This window comes from Chlorocebus sabaeus, chromosome 4 (genome assembly GCF_047675955.1).
Source record: "Chlorocebus sabaeus isolate Y175 chromosome 4, mChlSab1.0.hap1, whole genome shotgun sequence".
NCBI lineage: Eukaryota > Metazoa > Chordata > Mammalia > Primates > Cercopithecidae > Chlorocebus > Chlorocebus sabaeus.
This window is the reverse complement of record NC_132907.1, coordinates 13,857,535-13,873,499: the sequence shown is the minus strand read 5'-3', so window position 1 is coordinate 13,873,499 and position 15,965 is coordinate 13,857,535. Positions and strand designations below refer to the sequence as shown.

General features: G+C 34.4%; 1 protein-coding gene across 2 annotated transcripts in view; it reads left to right on the top strand.

The window, feature by feature from the left end:
• The window catches only part of XRCC4 (X-ray repair cross complementing 4), a 291,571-nt gene that overhangs the window by 107,581 nt on the left and 168,025 nt on the right, over positions 1-15,965 (top strand). For both annotated transcript variants that reach the window (XM_007977339.3, XM_073014634.1), the window contains one exon: positions 12,807-12,973. In XM_007977339.3, coding sequence (XP_007975530.3) covers positions 12,807-12,973 — 167 coding nt within the window. The remainder of the gene's footprint in view (positions 1-12,806; positions 12,974-15,965) is intronic.

The following is a 15,965-nucleotide window of genomic DNA, read 5'->3' as shown; positions in this document are numbered from 1 at the left end:
TTCTGTTTTTCTTTCTTTTTTACTGAATTCTAGTATTTTTTGACCCAGTGTTGCAGTGTTTAAATGTTTGTGTCTCTCCAAATTCATATGTTGAAGCTGAAGTCTTAATGTGATGATATTAAGAGGTGTGGCTCTTGGGAGGTGATTCAGTACTGAGGACCAGGTCCTCATGAATGGGATTAGTGCTCTTATAAAAGAGGCCTGAGCGAGGCTGTTGGCCCTTTGTTTCTCCTGTCACGTGTGGTTGCAGCAAGAAGGTGCCCTCTGTGAGGAATAAGCCCCCTCCAGATGCCAAATATGCTAGCGCCTTGATCTTAGACTTCCTAGCTCCTAAAACGGTGAGCAGTGAGTTCTGTTGTTTGTAAAACCCCAGTCTAACGTAGTTAGTTATCAGAGCCCGAATAGACTAAGACACATCTCTTACCTTTTCTTTGTTTATTTTGTCACACTAATGGAACATATTCTCAAATAGCTTCTTATCTGAATACGTGTTTATCACTTTAAAGGCATTAATTCATTGACTTCTGGTATCTAGCACTGTTATAAAAATCCAGCACCATTCTAATTCATTATCATTCATCTGTAACCTACTTTATTGTTCTGAAAGCTTTTGGAATCCTCTTTTTTTTCCCTAGTCTTCCAAAAATTAATGATGCTGTATCTTGATATGAATATCCTTTTAATCTGGTGTGCTAGGTTCTTAGTGGACCTAAGTTTAAATATTTTTTAATTTATACATTTTTTTCTTTTATATCTTTTAAAATTCTGTCTCCTCTAACTCTACGGTGTCAATTTTAAGCTTCCTGTAATGATCCCATCTTAGATTTTGTCTCCTATTTTTCATTTATGTGTGTGTGTGTGTGTGTGTGTGTGTGTGTGTGCGCGCGCGGCACATCAAGCCTGTAAGTTGGTTTCTACCTAAGCTCTAGCGCTCATTATGTGGACTAGAGCATGTCCTCTCGGGAAAAGCCATGTAAACATGGATCCAGTCCTATTTGAGTGTCTGCCAGTTTCTGTCTGCTTTTGGTGGTTTTCCAGTCCCTTGAAATAGTGTTTTTGCTGTTGATTTTTGTTTGTTTGTTTTGTTTGGTACAGAGTTTATAATTGTTATCTTTACAAGAGTTAGTGTAATACAACTGACTTTGCCATTACCTGAACTGGAACTACCTCATTGTTAACTTTTCATTACTTTTTTTTTGGCAAGAAAATTCAATTAAATGCATGGTTACCGTCCGTCATACTCCCCAGCTTCTCCCAGTCTCCTTGAAAAGATGTTAAAAAGATGCTAATAGATGCTAACGACCTTATGGGCAATTTTCTTATTAAAAAACACCTTGAAGACTTTAAAAAACCAATAATTTGTTTTTATCTTGTCTCTAGGTAAATAAGATTATATAGCAAAGTAAATATTACAAGTTTTTCATGCAAATATTTTGAATTGAAATGTATTTTTAGGAATTTGGCATTAAATCATAAGTAAAGTTTAAAAAAAATTTTAATAAATATTTTTGAATGAAAACATTTGGCAGAATTTTTAATCCATTGTTTAGAAAGACAATTATTAAGCTTTGAAAAATTTCTTAGAAATAATAATCCAAACATAAAATTAACATACTAAAATTTGATATTTTATTTTCATTAGGAATTTTAAAATACGTGTTATTTTTATGATTTTTAAAAGATCACTAGTTTTGAGTTTATTCATTTATGATTAAATAATAATGGCCTTATAGTTAACACAGTAAGTTTTTATGAAAATTTTTGTTTCAAATTTTTAATGTCAGTGTAATAATGCCTTTTAACCAGTCATGCTATTTCATCAAATAAGTTTAGTTCAGTGATTTGCATGGCGGGAGGGGTGGTGGAGATTGGCTTAAATATCTGACATTTTTAAATGAGAAGGAACTAGGATTTTATAATCAGGAAAAAAAATTTTACTGTTTTAATTTAATTTTTCTGGACAATGTTATGAGAGACCTGACTAGTTGTTACTAAACAGGGAAAACTGGTTTACATTCAGAAAAAAATTACTCATAATATTTTACACTATGTTCAATTAAGTTATAGTTTCTGAGTATCCCATAGCTTGATATTTTATCATATTATAACTTTTGGCCAATATTTGCTTACTCACTGTTTCTATGAGCAACAGAATCTACGCAACAGCAAACAGTGATCCCAGCCCCAGTTAGATTTTTCTCTTTCATAGGCACTCTGGAATGCTACTGTGTTAAAGTAATCAACCATTTTAAAAAGACAAATCAAATTTAAACTGACTCGAGAGTGTAGTTTTTTCTACCCTTAGATGTTATTTTTGTTGTGGTTTGTTTGCAAAATCCTTCACCAACCATCTTTAGATATTGTTCACAAGTTTCCTATTGATAAATCATTAGTCTGAATACAAAGTTTAGAGTTGTTTATTCAGGATCCCACTACAAATCGAGGTCAATACTGGGATTCTAACATAGAGATTGCTAAGGTTCCCATATACTGTAATTGTTTTGATATGACCAAGGGATAAAAAAGAATAATAAAAGACTGAGTAGGCACTTGCATTTATATTTATATTTACAGATTATTTAATAGTGTTATCAGCTATAGTACAGGAAATCTGATTCAAAAGTAAACAATGGAAAACATAACCAAAGGATATAAATATGGGCATCTTGATTAGATGAAAAAATATCATGGTCCTAAATGGGGGAAATTCAGTATTACTTTGTAATTCATTTTGGAAAGAAATTAATTACTTTCACAATAATTTGAAAATTAGTGTAGTTCCAAACCACATGCCCAGCATTTAAAAAAAAAAAACACTTTACTAAGGTATGATTGACATACAAAAAAACTGTATGTATTTTTTTATATATCTATAACTTAATGAATTTGTTGATAAGTATACACATGTGAAGCCAGCATTTTTCTTTAAGTTGCTGTATTTTGTTTATTTTGGTTTGAATTTGTCTGAAATTCATAGTCAGAATTTCATGGGACGTTCTTGGTAAAACTAGATGATGAATGTTTGAAAAACAGAATTATGAGATGGAGCTTATAGTTCTTAATAATAAAACACAGTATAAAGCTATAATAATTAAAGGAGCATGTTATTGGTAAATGGATAGAAACTAATGAGGCTGAATAGCAAGCTCAAGAACATACTTAAATATACATAAATACTTAATTTCTAATAATGGTATTTCATATGAGTAAGGAGAGAATAGATTGCTGAATAACTGGTGAAGAAATAATGGTTAGATATTTGGAGAGAAAAATTTAAAAATGAAAATATAGGTGAATAATCACTTTCTTTGATAGGCAAAGACCTTAAGAGGAAACTATTTTAGACTTGATTACTTTAAAATGTATATGCTCCACAAGTAACATTGCCAAACCAAAAAAATACTTGCAACATGTATGACAAAGTATTAATTCACTTCATTGACAATTTCTGAACTCTTAGTATGAGCATAGAACTTATGCTTGGAGTGGGGAAAGGAAACAGTAAACATTTATAAATTAGATAATTTCAGATAATCACAACTTTTATGAAGATTTATAAAATATTGTTTCTCAATACTTGTACTATTGGCATTTCTTTTCAGGACTGTTGGGAAAATTCTAGAATGATTATATCCTAGTTAAAGAAGCCAAGGAAAAATCTCTAGAAAAGTAATATTGAGCAGAGAATTGAATAAAGGAGAAAGTCATGTGTATTTTGGGGAGAACATTCTTGGAAGGATCTGCAAAGACCCTCTATTAGTATTTTGTTAAAGGTGAAACAAAGTAGCACACACTTAGTGGTTTCCTTGTCCCATCCGGCTCCTTGAGGCTTTCAGCATTCCTGAACTTGTGACTACATCACTCCCAATTTCTGCTTTGTTCTCACATCACCTTCTTACTGTGATCTCTTTCTTTTCTCTTATAAGGACCCTTGTGATTACATTGGACCCACCTGGCTAATTCATGATACTCTCTCTACCTATCTCAAGATCTTTAAGCTAATCATATCCCTAAAGTCCTTTTTGCCACGTAAGGTAATATTCACAAGTTCTGGAGATTACAACAACACAGACATGGGGAAGGGGGACTACTATTCAGCTTCCCACAGACCCTGATTCGTTCGGTGTGTTCCTTTTCAATTGCTATAGTAGCAAATTACCACAAACTTAGTGCCTCAAAACAACATAAATTTACCAAACATAACATAAATATGTATTTTACTTCTGTGGGATAAAAGTTCAATATAGGTCTCACCTAGCAAAACTCAAAGTGTCGGTAAGGTTGCATTCCTTTCTGGAGGCTCTACAGGAGAACCCATTGCCTTGTCTTTCCCTGTTTCTGGAAACCACATACATTTTTTGGCTCATGGCCCACTTCTTCCATTTTTAATGATAATGATTTTATATCTCTCTGTGTGTATCTTCACCACTTGTCCCTCTGACTGCAGCCAGGAACATTTCTCTAATTTTAAGTATTTACGTGAATACATTGGGTTCACCCAGAAAATAAGGAAGGATAATCTCTCATCCAAAGATTATAACCTTAATCACATCTACAGAGTCCCACTTTGCTGTGGAAGGTAACATCCCAAGTTTCAAGAATTAGGTCGTAGACATTTTTGGGGGAACATCATTCTGTCTACCACATTCAGGAGTATTTTGACCTATTCAAGCATAGAAAGAAGGCAAGTGGCTGGGGCACAGCAAAGGCAGGGAGAATGGTAAGAGATGAGACTGGCACGGTTGTCACAGGCCAGACTGCTGTCCATTGGAGAGTATTTCAAGAGAGAATAGGATGTCATAAATTCCAGAAATAAATCAACATTAATCTACAGAAGTTTCTGGGATGATAAAAACAATGAGATGATAGATTCTGTGTCTATCTGTTTTTGGATGTATCTGTACTGCCCAGTACAGCAACCACTACCTGTATGTGGCTGTTGAACACTAAAATGTGACTTGTGTGACTGAGAAACTTTCTTTTTAATTTCATTAAATTTCAGTTTAAATAGTCACGTGTGACTAGTGACTACTGTATTGAACAGGACAGATAATAGATACATTTTTGGAGAAGTTTTGCTATGACAGGAGCAGGAAAATGGACAATAGCAACTAGAGGGATATGGGATTAAGGATGTTTTTTGTTTAGTTTAGATTGATAAAATTAAAGCATATTTATATTCATTATTTATTATTGAATAACACATTACCACAAATTTAGCAGCTTAAAACCATATACATTTATTAATCTCACTGTTTCTGTGGGTCAGGAGTCCAGGTATGGCATTGCTAGGACTCATCTAAAAGCTGCAATTAAGGCATTGTCTGGGGGCTGTGGTCTCATCTCAAGGTGAAGGATCTGCCTTCAAGCTCAGTGGGGTACAGGCACAGTTGAGTTCCTTGTAGCCTGTTGGAATGAAGGCCTCCGTTTCTTGTTGGCTATGATGGTTAAATTTATATGTCAGCTTGGCAGGGCCATGGTGCCCAGATGTGTGATCAGGCATTCTGAGTGTTTTTGTGAGGGCGTTTTTGGATGAAATTAATATTCAAACCAATGGATTTTAAGTAAAGAGAATTGCCCTCTGTGTTAGTATATTCTTGTGTTGCTGTAAAGAGGTTCATGACAATAGGTGCTTTATAAAGAAAAGAAGTCTAATTGGCTCATGGTTCTGCAGGCTGTATAGGAAGCATGGTGCCAGTGTTTGTTCCTGCCGAGGGCCTCAGGAAGCTTCCAATCATGGCAGAAGATGACGGAGAACTGGCACGTCACATGTCAAGAGTGTGGGCAAGAGAGAGAGAAGGGGGAGGTCCCAGATCCCTTTTAAAAAGCAGATCTCATGTGAACTGAGTGAGAGGAGGCCCCACCTAGAGATACAGATTTGGCAGTTTTCAGCTTATTTTTAATAATGGAAGCTGTGATTGTGAATAACCCTATCAACCTCTGTAGAGTGAAATAAGAAGAGGGTCAAGGAATTGTTCCAGGAAACAATACTGTTTTAGTTCTGAGTAGATGATAGAGAAACCTACTGAAAAGATGTGATGAGATCTGGAAGAGTGTCAGGGAATCCAAGATTCTGTATAGAAGGAATACAAATCTACATTTCTTCATCAGCACCTAATACCAAAAATAAAGCAAATAATAGGCATCCCCTGCCCTCTCCCTCTGACCAATCAATTATTATAGGGAAAGTTTTCTAGCTGATTGAGTCCATATACAATAAAATGTTTCATTTTTAATTCTAACAACTAATTAGGCCAGGATATGTACCCTAAATGTAACTATATTGTCCAAGACTCATCACCTCTATTTAAGACAGTAATAGCATGAATATTTATAGCCCTTCAATGTAAAGTAACTTCTGAGATTTCTGTACTATGTAGACTTTTGTGGAGTTTTTTTCTTTTTTGCTCTCAAGAACTCTCTGATTCCCACCATGACTTTTGCAATTATTAAGACCTAAATAACAATTCTTAGATGACACACTTGAAATATTAAATCATATAACCTAACCGTAAAATGCTTATAATTTGTATAGCACAATAATTACAATGTGGCATACTTTTCACCCCTAGATTATTGCATTTTAATTTTAAGAACCTGTGAGATCCAAAATACATGGAGCCTTGCTTGAGTATATGATCAGCCTGAGATGTTTTAGCATTTTTTATGAGTTCTAAGAAATTTGGGCAATAATATGTTGTAGTTGGAAAGATGAAATTAGTAGTTTTACAAATATAGTTTTCTTATCTTTTTAGAAGGAGTCCTTATCAGTATCCTTTTCTCAGTTCCAGTTACCTTTTAAGATCAGTGTGAGCAGTTGCCGACTGAGATATGGTACTGTCCCTTTTAGGAGGTGCATTTGTGATGTTCTTTATTTAAATCTAAAAGAAACATTTCAGGCCAGACTCTGTGGCTCACATCTCTAATCTCAGCACTTTGGGAGGCCAAGGCAGGCATATCACTTTAGCTCAGGAGTTCGAGACCAGCCTGGCCAAATGGTGAAACTCTGTCTCTACTAAAAATAACAAAATGTAGTCAGGAATGGTGGCAGGTGCCTGTAATCCAAGCTACTCGGGATGCTGAGGCAGGAGAATCACTTGAACACAGAAGGCAGAGGTTGCAATGAGCCAAGATCATGCCGGTGTACTCCAGCCTGGGTGGCAGAGTGCGAATCTGTCAAAATAAAATAAAATAAAATAAAATAAGATAAGATAAGATAAAATTAAATTTCAGAAAGCCACTAAACTGAAGAGTTCAGGATATAAAGCCTTAGGACACATGTGGTTGATTCAAAACTACAACAAAAAGTTGATCAACTTGTAGTTGATCGTGAGCAAAACTAGGTCAAGGTAATACAGTTCAGTCACCTTTTTTAAAACATATCTTGATTAATTTCCTATATTACTAGAATTTTATAACTATCACAACTATATATATGCAACTGTGTATATATCTATGATAGACAGTATTCTGCATTATAAACTGTAATGGACAGACTACTGTTTTTAGTATACACATATCTAGATACAGCTAAGCTTTTCTCCAATGTGAATAAATTTAAAAGCACTCACTGCAACAAAATGAGATTCTATCTGGTCGTTATTCGCCTAGTAATAACATCAAGATACCTTTATTTTTCATTTTCCTTTAGTTCTACATCTTGGTTCCCAGGATAGTAATGAAGATTAATTCTTCAAGTTTATTTAGTCTACTTTGATAATATATTGAAACTGAAACCCTTTAGTGGATATATTTTAAACAGGATATCAAATCTCACCTTGATAATCTCTTGTCCTCAGAAACACTTAGAATGGCCACAAATAACTCTCTAGGAATTAATGTTACTCATAGTATTTATTTTGTGTGCTTTACTGATACTGTATATTCTTTTATTTGTGTGGTCATTTAAAAGAACCTGAAAACTGAGTGTATAACTATACATTCTTTAAAAAACATCTGTTTTAATTCTTTTCAAATCTATATATTATGATAGTATTAAGTGCTAGTAAGCAATTAACTGCCCTTTTTGTTTAAATTATACTAATCAATAAATAGCCCTGTCATGTCTTTAAACAGCTGTCATGTTTATAAATATATCAATAAATAACCCTGTCTGGTCTCTATTTCTTAATTTGGACAGAATCACTGCCCAAATCCCTTACCTATCCCATTATAGTTATAGTTTCTTAATGAGGATTATTCCAATAAATAATCAAAATTTTATCTAACACTTAGTATGGGCCAGAACTTTGAAAGATATTTTGGAGGCTATGGAAGAAATAGAAAAGAGGGTCCCACATCTCAAAAAGCTTCAAACCTAAAGGAAAAGACTGCATTTCTGAAACAACCAAAGAAAAATATAAGCAGGATACAACTGAGTAATACATTGTATGAGACTGAAATATTAAGACTAGAGAGGCCAATGTAGGCTAATATGGTTTGGCTATGTCTCCATCCAAATCTCATCTTGAATGGTAACTCCCACAGTTCCCACGTGTCATGGGAGGAACCTGGTGGGAGGTGATTGAATTATAGGGGCAGGTCTTTCCTGCATTGTTCTTGTGATAGTGAATGAGTTTCACAAGAGCTGATGGTTTTAAAAACAGGAGTGGCTGGACACAGTGGCCCACGCCTGTAATCTCAGCACTTTGGGAGGCCAAGGTGGGCAGATGACGAGGTCAGGAGTTCGAGACCAGCCTGACCAACATGATGAAACCCCATCTCTACTAAAAATACAAAAATTAGCTAGATGTGGTGATCCACCCTTGTAATGCCAGCTACTCAGGAGGCTGAGGCAGGAGAATCACTTGAACTGAGGAGGCGGAGGTTGCAGTGAGCCAAGATTGTGCCACTGCACTCTAGCCTAGGCAACAGAGTGAAACGCTGTCTCAAAAAACCCAAAAAACAGAAGTTTCCCTGCGTAAGCTCTGTTTTTGCCTGCTGTCATCCAGGTAAGACGTAACTTGCTCCTCCTTGCCTTCCACCATGATTTTTGAGGTCCCCTCAGCCTCACTCATGTAAGTGCATGTGGAACTATAAGTACATTAAACTTCTTTTTCTTCCCAGTCTCAGGTATGTCTTTATCAGCAGTGTTTAGAAAATCGACTAATACATAGGCTAACTTAGTTAAAAAGAACTTGGCCTGGGCTTGAGGTGATGATAAGGGATTTAATCTTGGACTTGAAGAGTTGACAGAAAGATATCCAGAAAAAGCAAACCCCTGGCTAAAGAAAATGTATAAGTTTTCTGAAATTGAGAATTTTTAATGTGGATTAAATTTAAAAAGCTAAAGTATTCCATCACTTAGAATGATAACCATTAAGAGTCAACTAGTGAAACTTACTATGATCACACACACACACACACACACACACACACACACACATATATTTTTTGAGATAGAGTCTCACGCTGTCGCCAGGCTGGAGTGCAGTGGCGCGATCTCGGCTCACTGCAACCTCTGCCTCCTGGCTTCAAGCAATTCTCTTTCCTCAGCCTCCTGAGTAGCTGGGACTACAGACACACGCCGCCACACCCAGCTAATTTTTTTTATATTTTAGTAGAGACAGGGTTTCACGGTGTTGCCCAGGCTGGTCTCGAACTCTTAAGCTCAGGCAAAAATCCACCCACCTTGGCCTCCCAAAGTGCTAGGATTACAAGCTTGAGCCACCACAGCTGGCCGATTATCAGTATTTTAAAAGTCAATTGCCCTTCTTTACATAGAGAAATGCAGACATAGCGTAAACTCTTAGATTATAGATTGAGGTTCTTAACACAGATCTGTGTACTCTGAATTATTAATAAAATTGAGAACTAACTACAAAAAAACTCTTAATTTCTAACAGAAGAGACATGCTCTCAAAATGTCTTTAATATGTGGTTTCTGAATCTGCCGTACCATTTGAAGTCATGGTTTTATACTGTAGATTATTTTGAAGTGACAGAATAATAACTAAAGAATAGCGGTGACAGTAACCTTATATGTCAAACTAGAAACTGGAGTGAAAAATTTAAAAATTGACACAACAATACAATATAGCTTTTGTGCTAATTTGCTGGCGTTAAAATGATACTTAAATTGCTGCTTTTCTTTTGTTGTGGGACAGAATAAAGGTGGACTGGATGTAGAGGTAGAACACATAAGTATTTTATACTTCTCAACTCATTAAGCCTGATATGAGGCCCTTTTTGAAGTCCAGTGCATCTAGGCGTGTGGCCCCTTGCATCTGTAATAATGTGCACAGGCTAGAACAGCAGCAGTGAAGGTGAAAGAGTGCTTCCTGCTCCTGGCTATGAACCATGTGTATATAAGCCAAATGCTCATACTTTTGAGAATTTAAAAAAATTCATCTCAGTATTTCAAGTAAAATCCTTTTCTTTCATTAAATTTCTAGATACTTTTAGTTTATTTTTATTGTGTAGAATAACAGATGTCCTTATCTATTGAAGGACTAGAAACTGGTGACAATAATTAGAAATTAGATATAATAAAAATAGTTGTGTACTTTTAAGAAGAAATGACATTTCATGTTTATTTTACACTGAGTAGCTGCAAAAAGATCTAAGAGGGTTTTGGAAGTTTTCATCAGTATATTTGAGTGATATTTTGAAAGAAGTTGTTATTAGTGATTTAAAATTAGTCCTTTCTTTGTCATCTGAGATAGAAATGTAGAGGGCTGGACTTGTGTTTATCTCTTCATTTGTAGTTTACTGATTTTTTTATTTCAGGATCAAAGTGTGGGATGAATTCTTTGTCCTTTTGGCATTTTGAAACTTTTCAAGTGTTAAAAAAACTTTTTCTTTCTAAAAATGTCCACTTCTCTCCAACCTACCTGACAATTGTTACAATGAAAGAATACAAAACCACTTTGTGGGTTTGTGTTTTGCTAGTGTAACCTATTGTCTAAAATAAAGTAAGCTTATTTTTTTTCTCCTACTTTGTATCAACTCAAAACATTAATATTCTGTAGGTGACATTTTTTCCTTTGTTGTTGTTGTTATTGTTGTTTTTGAGACTGAGTCTTGCTGTGTCGCCCAGGCTAGAGTTCAGCGGCATGATCTCGGTTCAAGTGATACTCATATCTCAGCCTCCTGAGTAGCTGGGCTTATAGGCGTGCACCACCATGCCTGGCTAATTTTTGGATTTTTAGTAGAGAAGGGGTTTCACCATGTTGGCCAGGCGGGTTTCAAACTCCTGACCTGAGGTGATCCACCCACCTTGGCGTCCTAAAGTGTTGGGATTACAGGCATGAGCCACTATGGCTGGCCAGGTGACATATTTCTTTAACTTTGTGTGTATATTTACACTCAGAGAAGCTTCAAAAGGTAACTGTTCAAATTTGCTTTCAATTTATTTATTGTTTATATAGGTAAAACTTTCTTATTTAAGCTTATGTGCCTATTGAATGAACGATATTTCATTGCATGAGAAAACTGCGACTGCTTTATCAAACTGTACGAATGCAGTTTCACAGTGGATGTCTACTTTAGTGAAGTCTGCTTTTATTTGTAAATTGTCTAATAAAGATTTGTCTCAGAATCCTCAACCATCTTAAATATTTCTTAACCTGTGTGTAATATATTTATAGAAATATTCTTTTAAAAGGAATACCTTTCGGAAATCTTCTTATCAGATAAATGCATAATAGAAATTTGCGATCTTGGAGGCAATAAACAAAAACCCACAACAAAACAAAAAAATTCTCATTTTACTCTTCTTCTACAGACTCAGTACTACTAGCATCTTTCTTTGGAATTATGTGTAGGTTCTGAACCTAATTCTTCCCCTACTTTTTGTCTAGTTGGGATACTCTCTTACCAAGAAGCAGCACAAGAGCATAGCATAGCAGAATCTTGACTTTACCCCTTTGATAGCTTGCATAACTACTCTGAATCTGAGTTTGCTGGTATATAATATGGATATGATAACAGTTCTTTTACGGTGAAGATGTATCCTAGTTTATATTTTTGCTACGCTTGAGCTATATTTCAACCAAAAGATGTGGTAACTGCATAGTAATCATCATCATAATTTGTTATCTGTTATAATAATTTTAATTTTCAGGATAATTATAATCATTATTACTAATCATTGTGCTTCAGCATCCTTATCAGCCAAATGGGGAATACCTGTGTTCCCTTCAGAATTCCATAAGTGTAACTAAAACTATTAGAGTATTTTGTTTTAAAGTGTACCCTAGTAGAGGAATTAAGGTATTTTTAAGATTCTTACCTTTGTGCAGAAGTACTAAAGCTTAACACTTAACTTTATTATTGGCAATTTATGGTAATACATTATTGTCTTTAGATAAAAGAGTAATTACTGCGTAGCTACTGGTTTCCTAAAACTCTACCTTTCTCTTAGCGATAACAAAATTTTGAGCTTTCTTCAATAAAAGGTCAGTTATTCCATTTTAGCATTTGTGTGAATAGAAATTAGAGTTTAAAATTCTTATATATAATTCCTTTTCTTATTCTGAGCAGAAAGACTTAAAATTAGGCTTTAGCAAACAGATGGTAGTATGCTTATACAGTATTTATGTTGCTTTCTTTTCTGCTAGGAGATGGGAGAGTGACTTACCACTTACAAAAATTATTCCTGGGCTATATGTTGATTTATATGATAAAGTAAGAAACTTTAGGTTGTAGCCCAGTTTTTTTGCTCACTGTTTGTATATCTGGTAAATGCATTGTATTTAAATCTTTCTTACACTTTTTTCTTCTCAGAAGAAATTGTGTATGCTTAAAACAATGCTGCTCAATCTTGATATTTTCCTCAAATTAAACATGTTTTTGTTTTATTTTAGTTCAGACTTGGTTCCTTCAACCTAGAGAAAGTTGAAAACCCAGCTGAAGTCATTAGAGAACTTATTTGTTATTGCTTGGACACCATCGCAGAAAATGAAGCCAAAAATGAGCACCTGCAGAAAGAAAATGAAAGGCTTCTGAGAGATTGGAATGATGTTCAAGGACGGTGTGTACACAGTTTGCTTGTGGTATAAAAATACGGAGCCCTTGTCATATTGTTATAGCTTTAAGTTAATGATTTGTAAATTTCCAACATATATAGATTAGCATATATTTCATACAAAATTTGTCATTAAATTTAGCTTAACTGAATATGATTAAACAAAATTATTAGTCAATATTGTATATTATAGAACTACATTAACACTTTTATGTCATTAGGATGTGGTGGCACCAGCAAACTTATAAACAATAAGGAGCAATTGGGCATTGAAGATCAATACCCATTAATACTAATAAATAACTTAGGTAGTAACTATTTATAAATATTAATTCGGCTCAAATTATAGGATTAATAATGAATTAAAAAGAGATATGAAATAAAATAAACATAATTGATTTCTTATTTGGAATCAGTGAGTGGCTCCTATTTCAAATGATAGTGTTTTGGCTTCCAATAGAGACTTATTTCTCCTGATTTATTGAAAATTCATACTATAAGCATTTTTAAAGGATGAGCTGATTGTGGCTACTGGACAAGACATTTGGAAGCCTTTTATTTTCCTGGCTTTGCCTCTTTTTAAATGAAGAAGAAAAAAATAATTTTTTTTTAAATTATGAACTTTCTCAACTAAATGTAATCTAGGCTGGCCCAATGTGTAACCTTTATTATTCTATTCTGTATAAGATGTTTGAAGGAAATAAAATGCATGTTATGAACATTTATAGCCTCACTGAGTCATATATAATATATATATGTGTGTGTGTATGCGCACATATAGTGTATATATATGTATGTGTATGCACACACATATATATAGTGAGAAAGAAAATGATGTCTGAAATCATTATGTGGAAAATATATATAATAATGATAATAATTATTAGTACATCCAGTAGATTTTTTAAATCTTTTGCTTAAACAAATAATGCTAAAGCATGGGAACAGTTATCCAACATATTTAGGGTATTTTTAGTGCAACCATTGTGATTGCTGTATATGGACATTAGTGAGTATATGTGGAAGTATATGAAAACTGGCGAAGGTTTTACCACTGTCAATATATGTATGTGAAAATGAGGCTGACTAAAAGCGATTATTTTTCTGTACATTCAATTATATTTATTAACTAATGCAAAACATGTAAAATTAAGTTCCTAACACCTATGTTATTTGACTTTCATGTATTAAGAAAGTGGTTTTGTTCTATCTTAGATCTAAATTAATTTCTATCTCCAATTATTTATATATATTATATATAAATAATACAAAAATGAGACCAAATCCAAACTGTGTATTAGGAAACCATGCAGAAAAAGTTAATTTTTCTCTTTACTGCTTATTCATGAATAAAGATGAATTCTATGTCATGGTATGAATAAGTATCAGGTAGCTGTACTACAAAGCATTTCTTGTACCTATATCTGTAGCTTAGGTGTATTTTCTATTTAATATGTGAAATAAATCAAATTAAAGGAGATGAGTTATGGTCGTGATGAACCATTATATTTAAAACTCAGAATACCCTCAGGATGATAGGAAATTTGATCCACAAATTGCCTACAAAAATGCAGACTGGGTACTTGGTACTTGAACAAATTGCTTTAAAATGTCTGCCAGAGGTTGAAAGAGGTATTATCTCATCAGTATTCAACACCACTCCCATAGAATTGAAAGCAGCAGGGAACGAAGATGAGGAATTAGAGATGAATGCACCCTGTGCTGTAACAGTGTGTGCGAGGGGCACATATTATATGTGGCTCACAGATGCTTGATTTGCTATTTCTGGACTATCCAGCAAGTGCTTTTGTCTTGTTGTGGCAAGAGATTTCCTGTTTGATCAAAAGCACAGCCATGTACCCTGTCACCTGCCTTATTATGATCCAGCTATTTTTTTTTTTTTTTTTTATAATAGTGTGTCAGATGTCTTCTTCAGGGTCTATAGATGTGTGCCTTTGGGGTGGCCCTATGTACTGAGAGGAAAGAGTCCACTCCAGAGGATTCTAGTCTCTTTATTGTATTCCAGATCTTAGATTAGTAGCTTTAAATATTTCCCAAATTTGGTTTTCTCTCCTTTCAGAGGACAGAGACCACTTTAAGGAGCTGTAAATACATCTTGATCATGGCCAAGCAGCAGTTTCTTAGTGTTCCCTCACTAGAGCCTTTGCATGCTGGAAAGGATTTACAGTTTTAGCTTCCATAAGGCAGTAGTTCTAATTAAGTGTCTTTAGGGAGATTAGAAATAGGACATGAGCATATGGAGTTAGGTAACTGGGGACATAGAAAGTAGAGAATCATTAGAGTTGGGGCCATGTTAAGTTTGGCAATAGTTTTTGGGGAAGCCTCTGATTATTCTTGTGTCAGTGTCCATGATCCAAGCATTTCTTTTATACTACATATGAAGGGATGGGAGGGTGGTGTTAAAATAGTGGGGAAGGACACAATGTAAGGGATGGGAATTCCCGTAGAAGCGAAGGTAGATGGGTCTGAGATACATTTACTACACAATAAGATATTATATGAGCATAAAATAGTTGTGTACATGTGTGTTTATTAACGTGGAAAATGTTGATCATATATTAAGGTAAGACGTGCATCACCACAAATATAAACAATATCCCATTGTTTGCAAAAATATATTTAAATAGAGAGTATCTGGAAGAAGAAAATTAAATGTTAATAGTGTACATCTGGAATTGTAGACGACATTTTCCTTTAATTTTGGGGAGTATTTTTTGTATATGTTTTAGTATTTAAATATGTATCACCATGATAATCAGAAACAACTATAAAGCTATTTTCATTTGGGATGATGATGGAGAATAAACAAGGCTTGAGTGAGGAATGAGAAATTACAGCATAAGTAAAAAGTGTGAGCTTTAATGCATAGAATTTTAACATATATATTTGCTGTTATTTTAAATTACCACTTAATAATTGTGTTCTTGGCTCCATTTTGAACAAGTGGCATCACTGCATTAATTTTGTATGGTTGAGA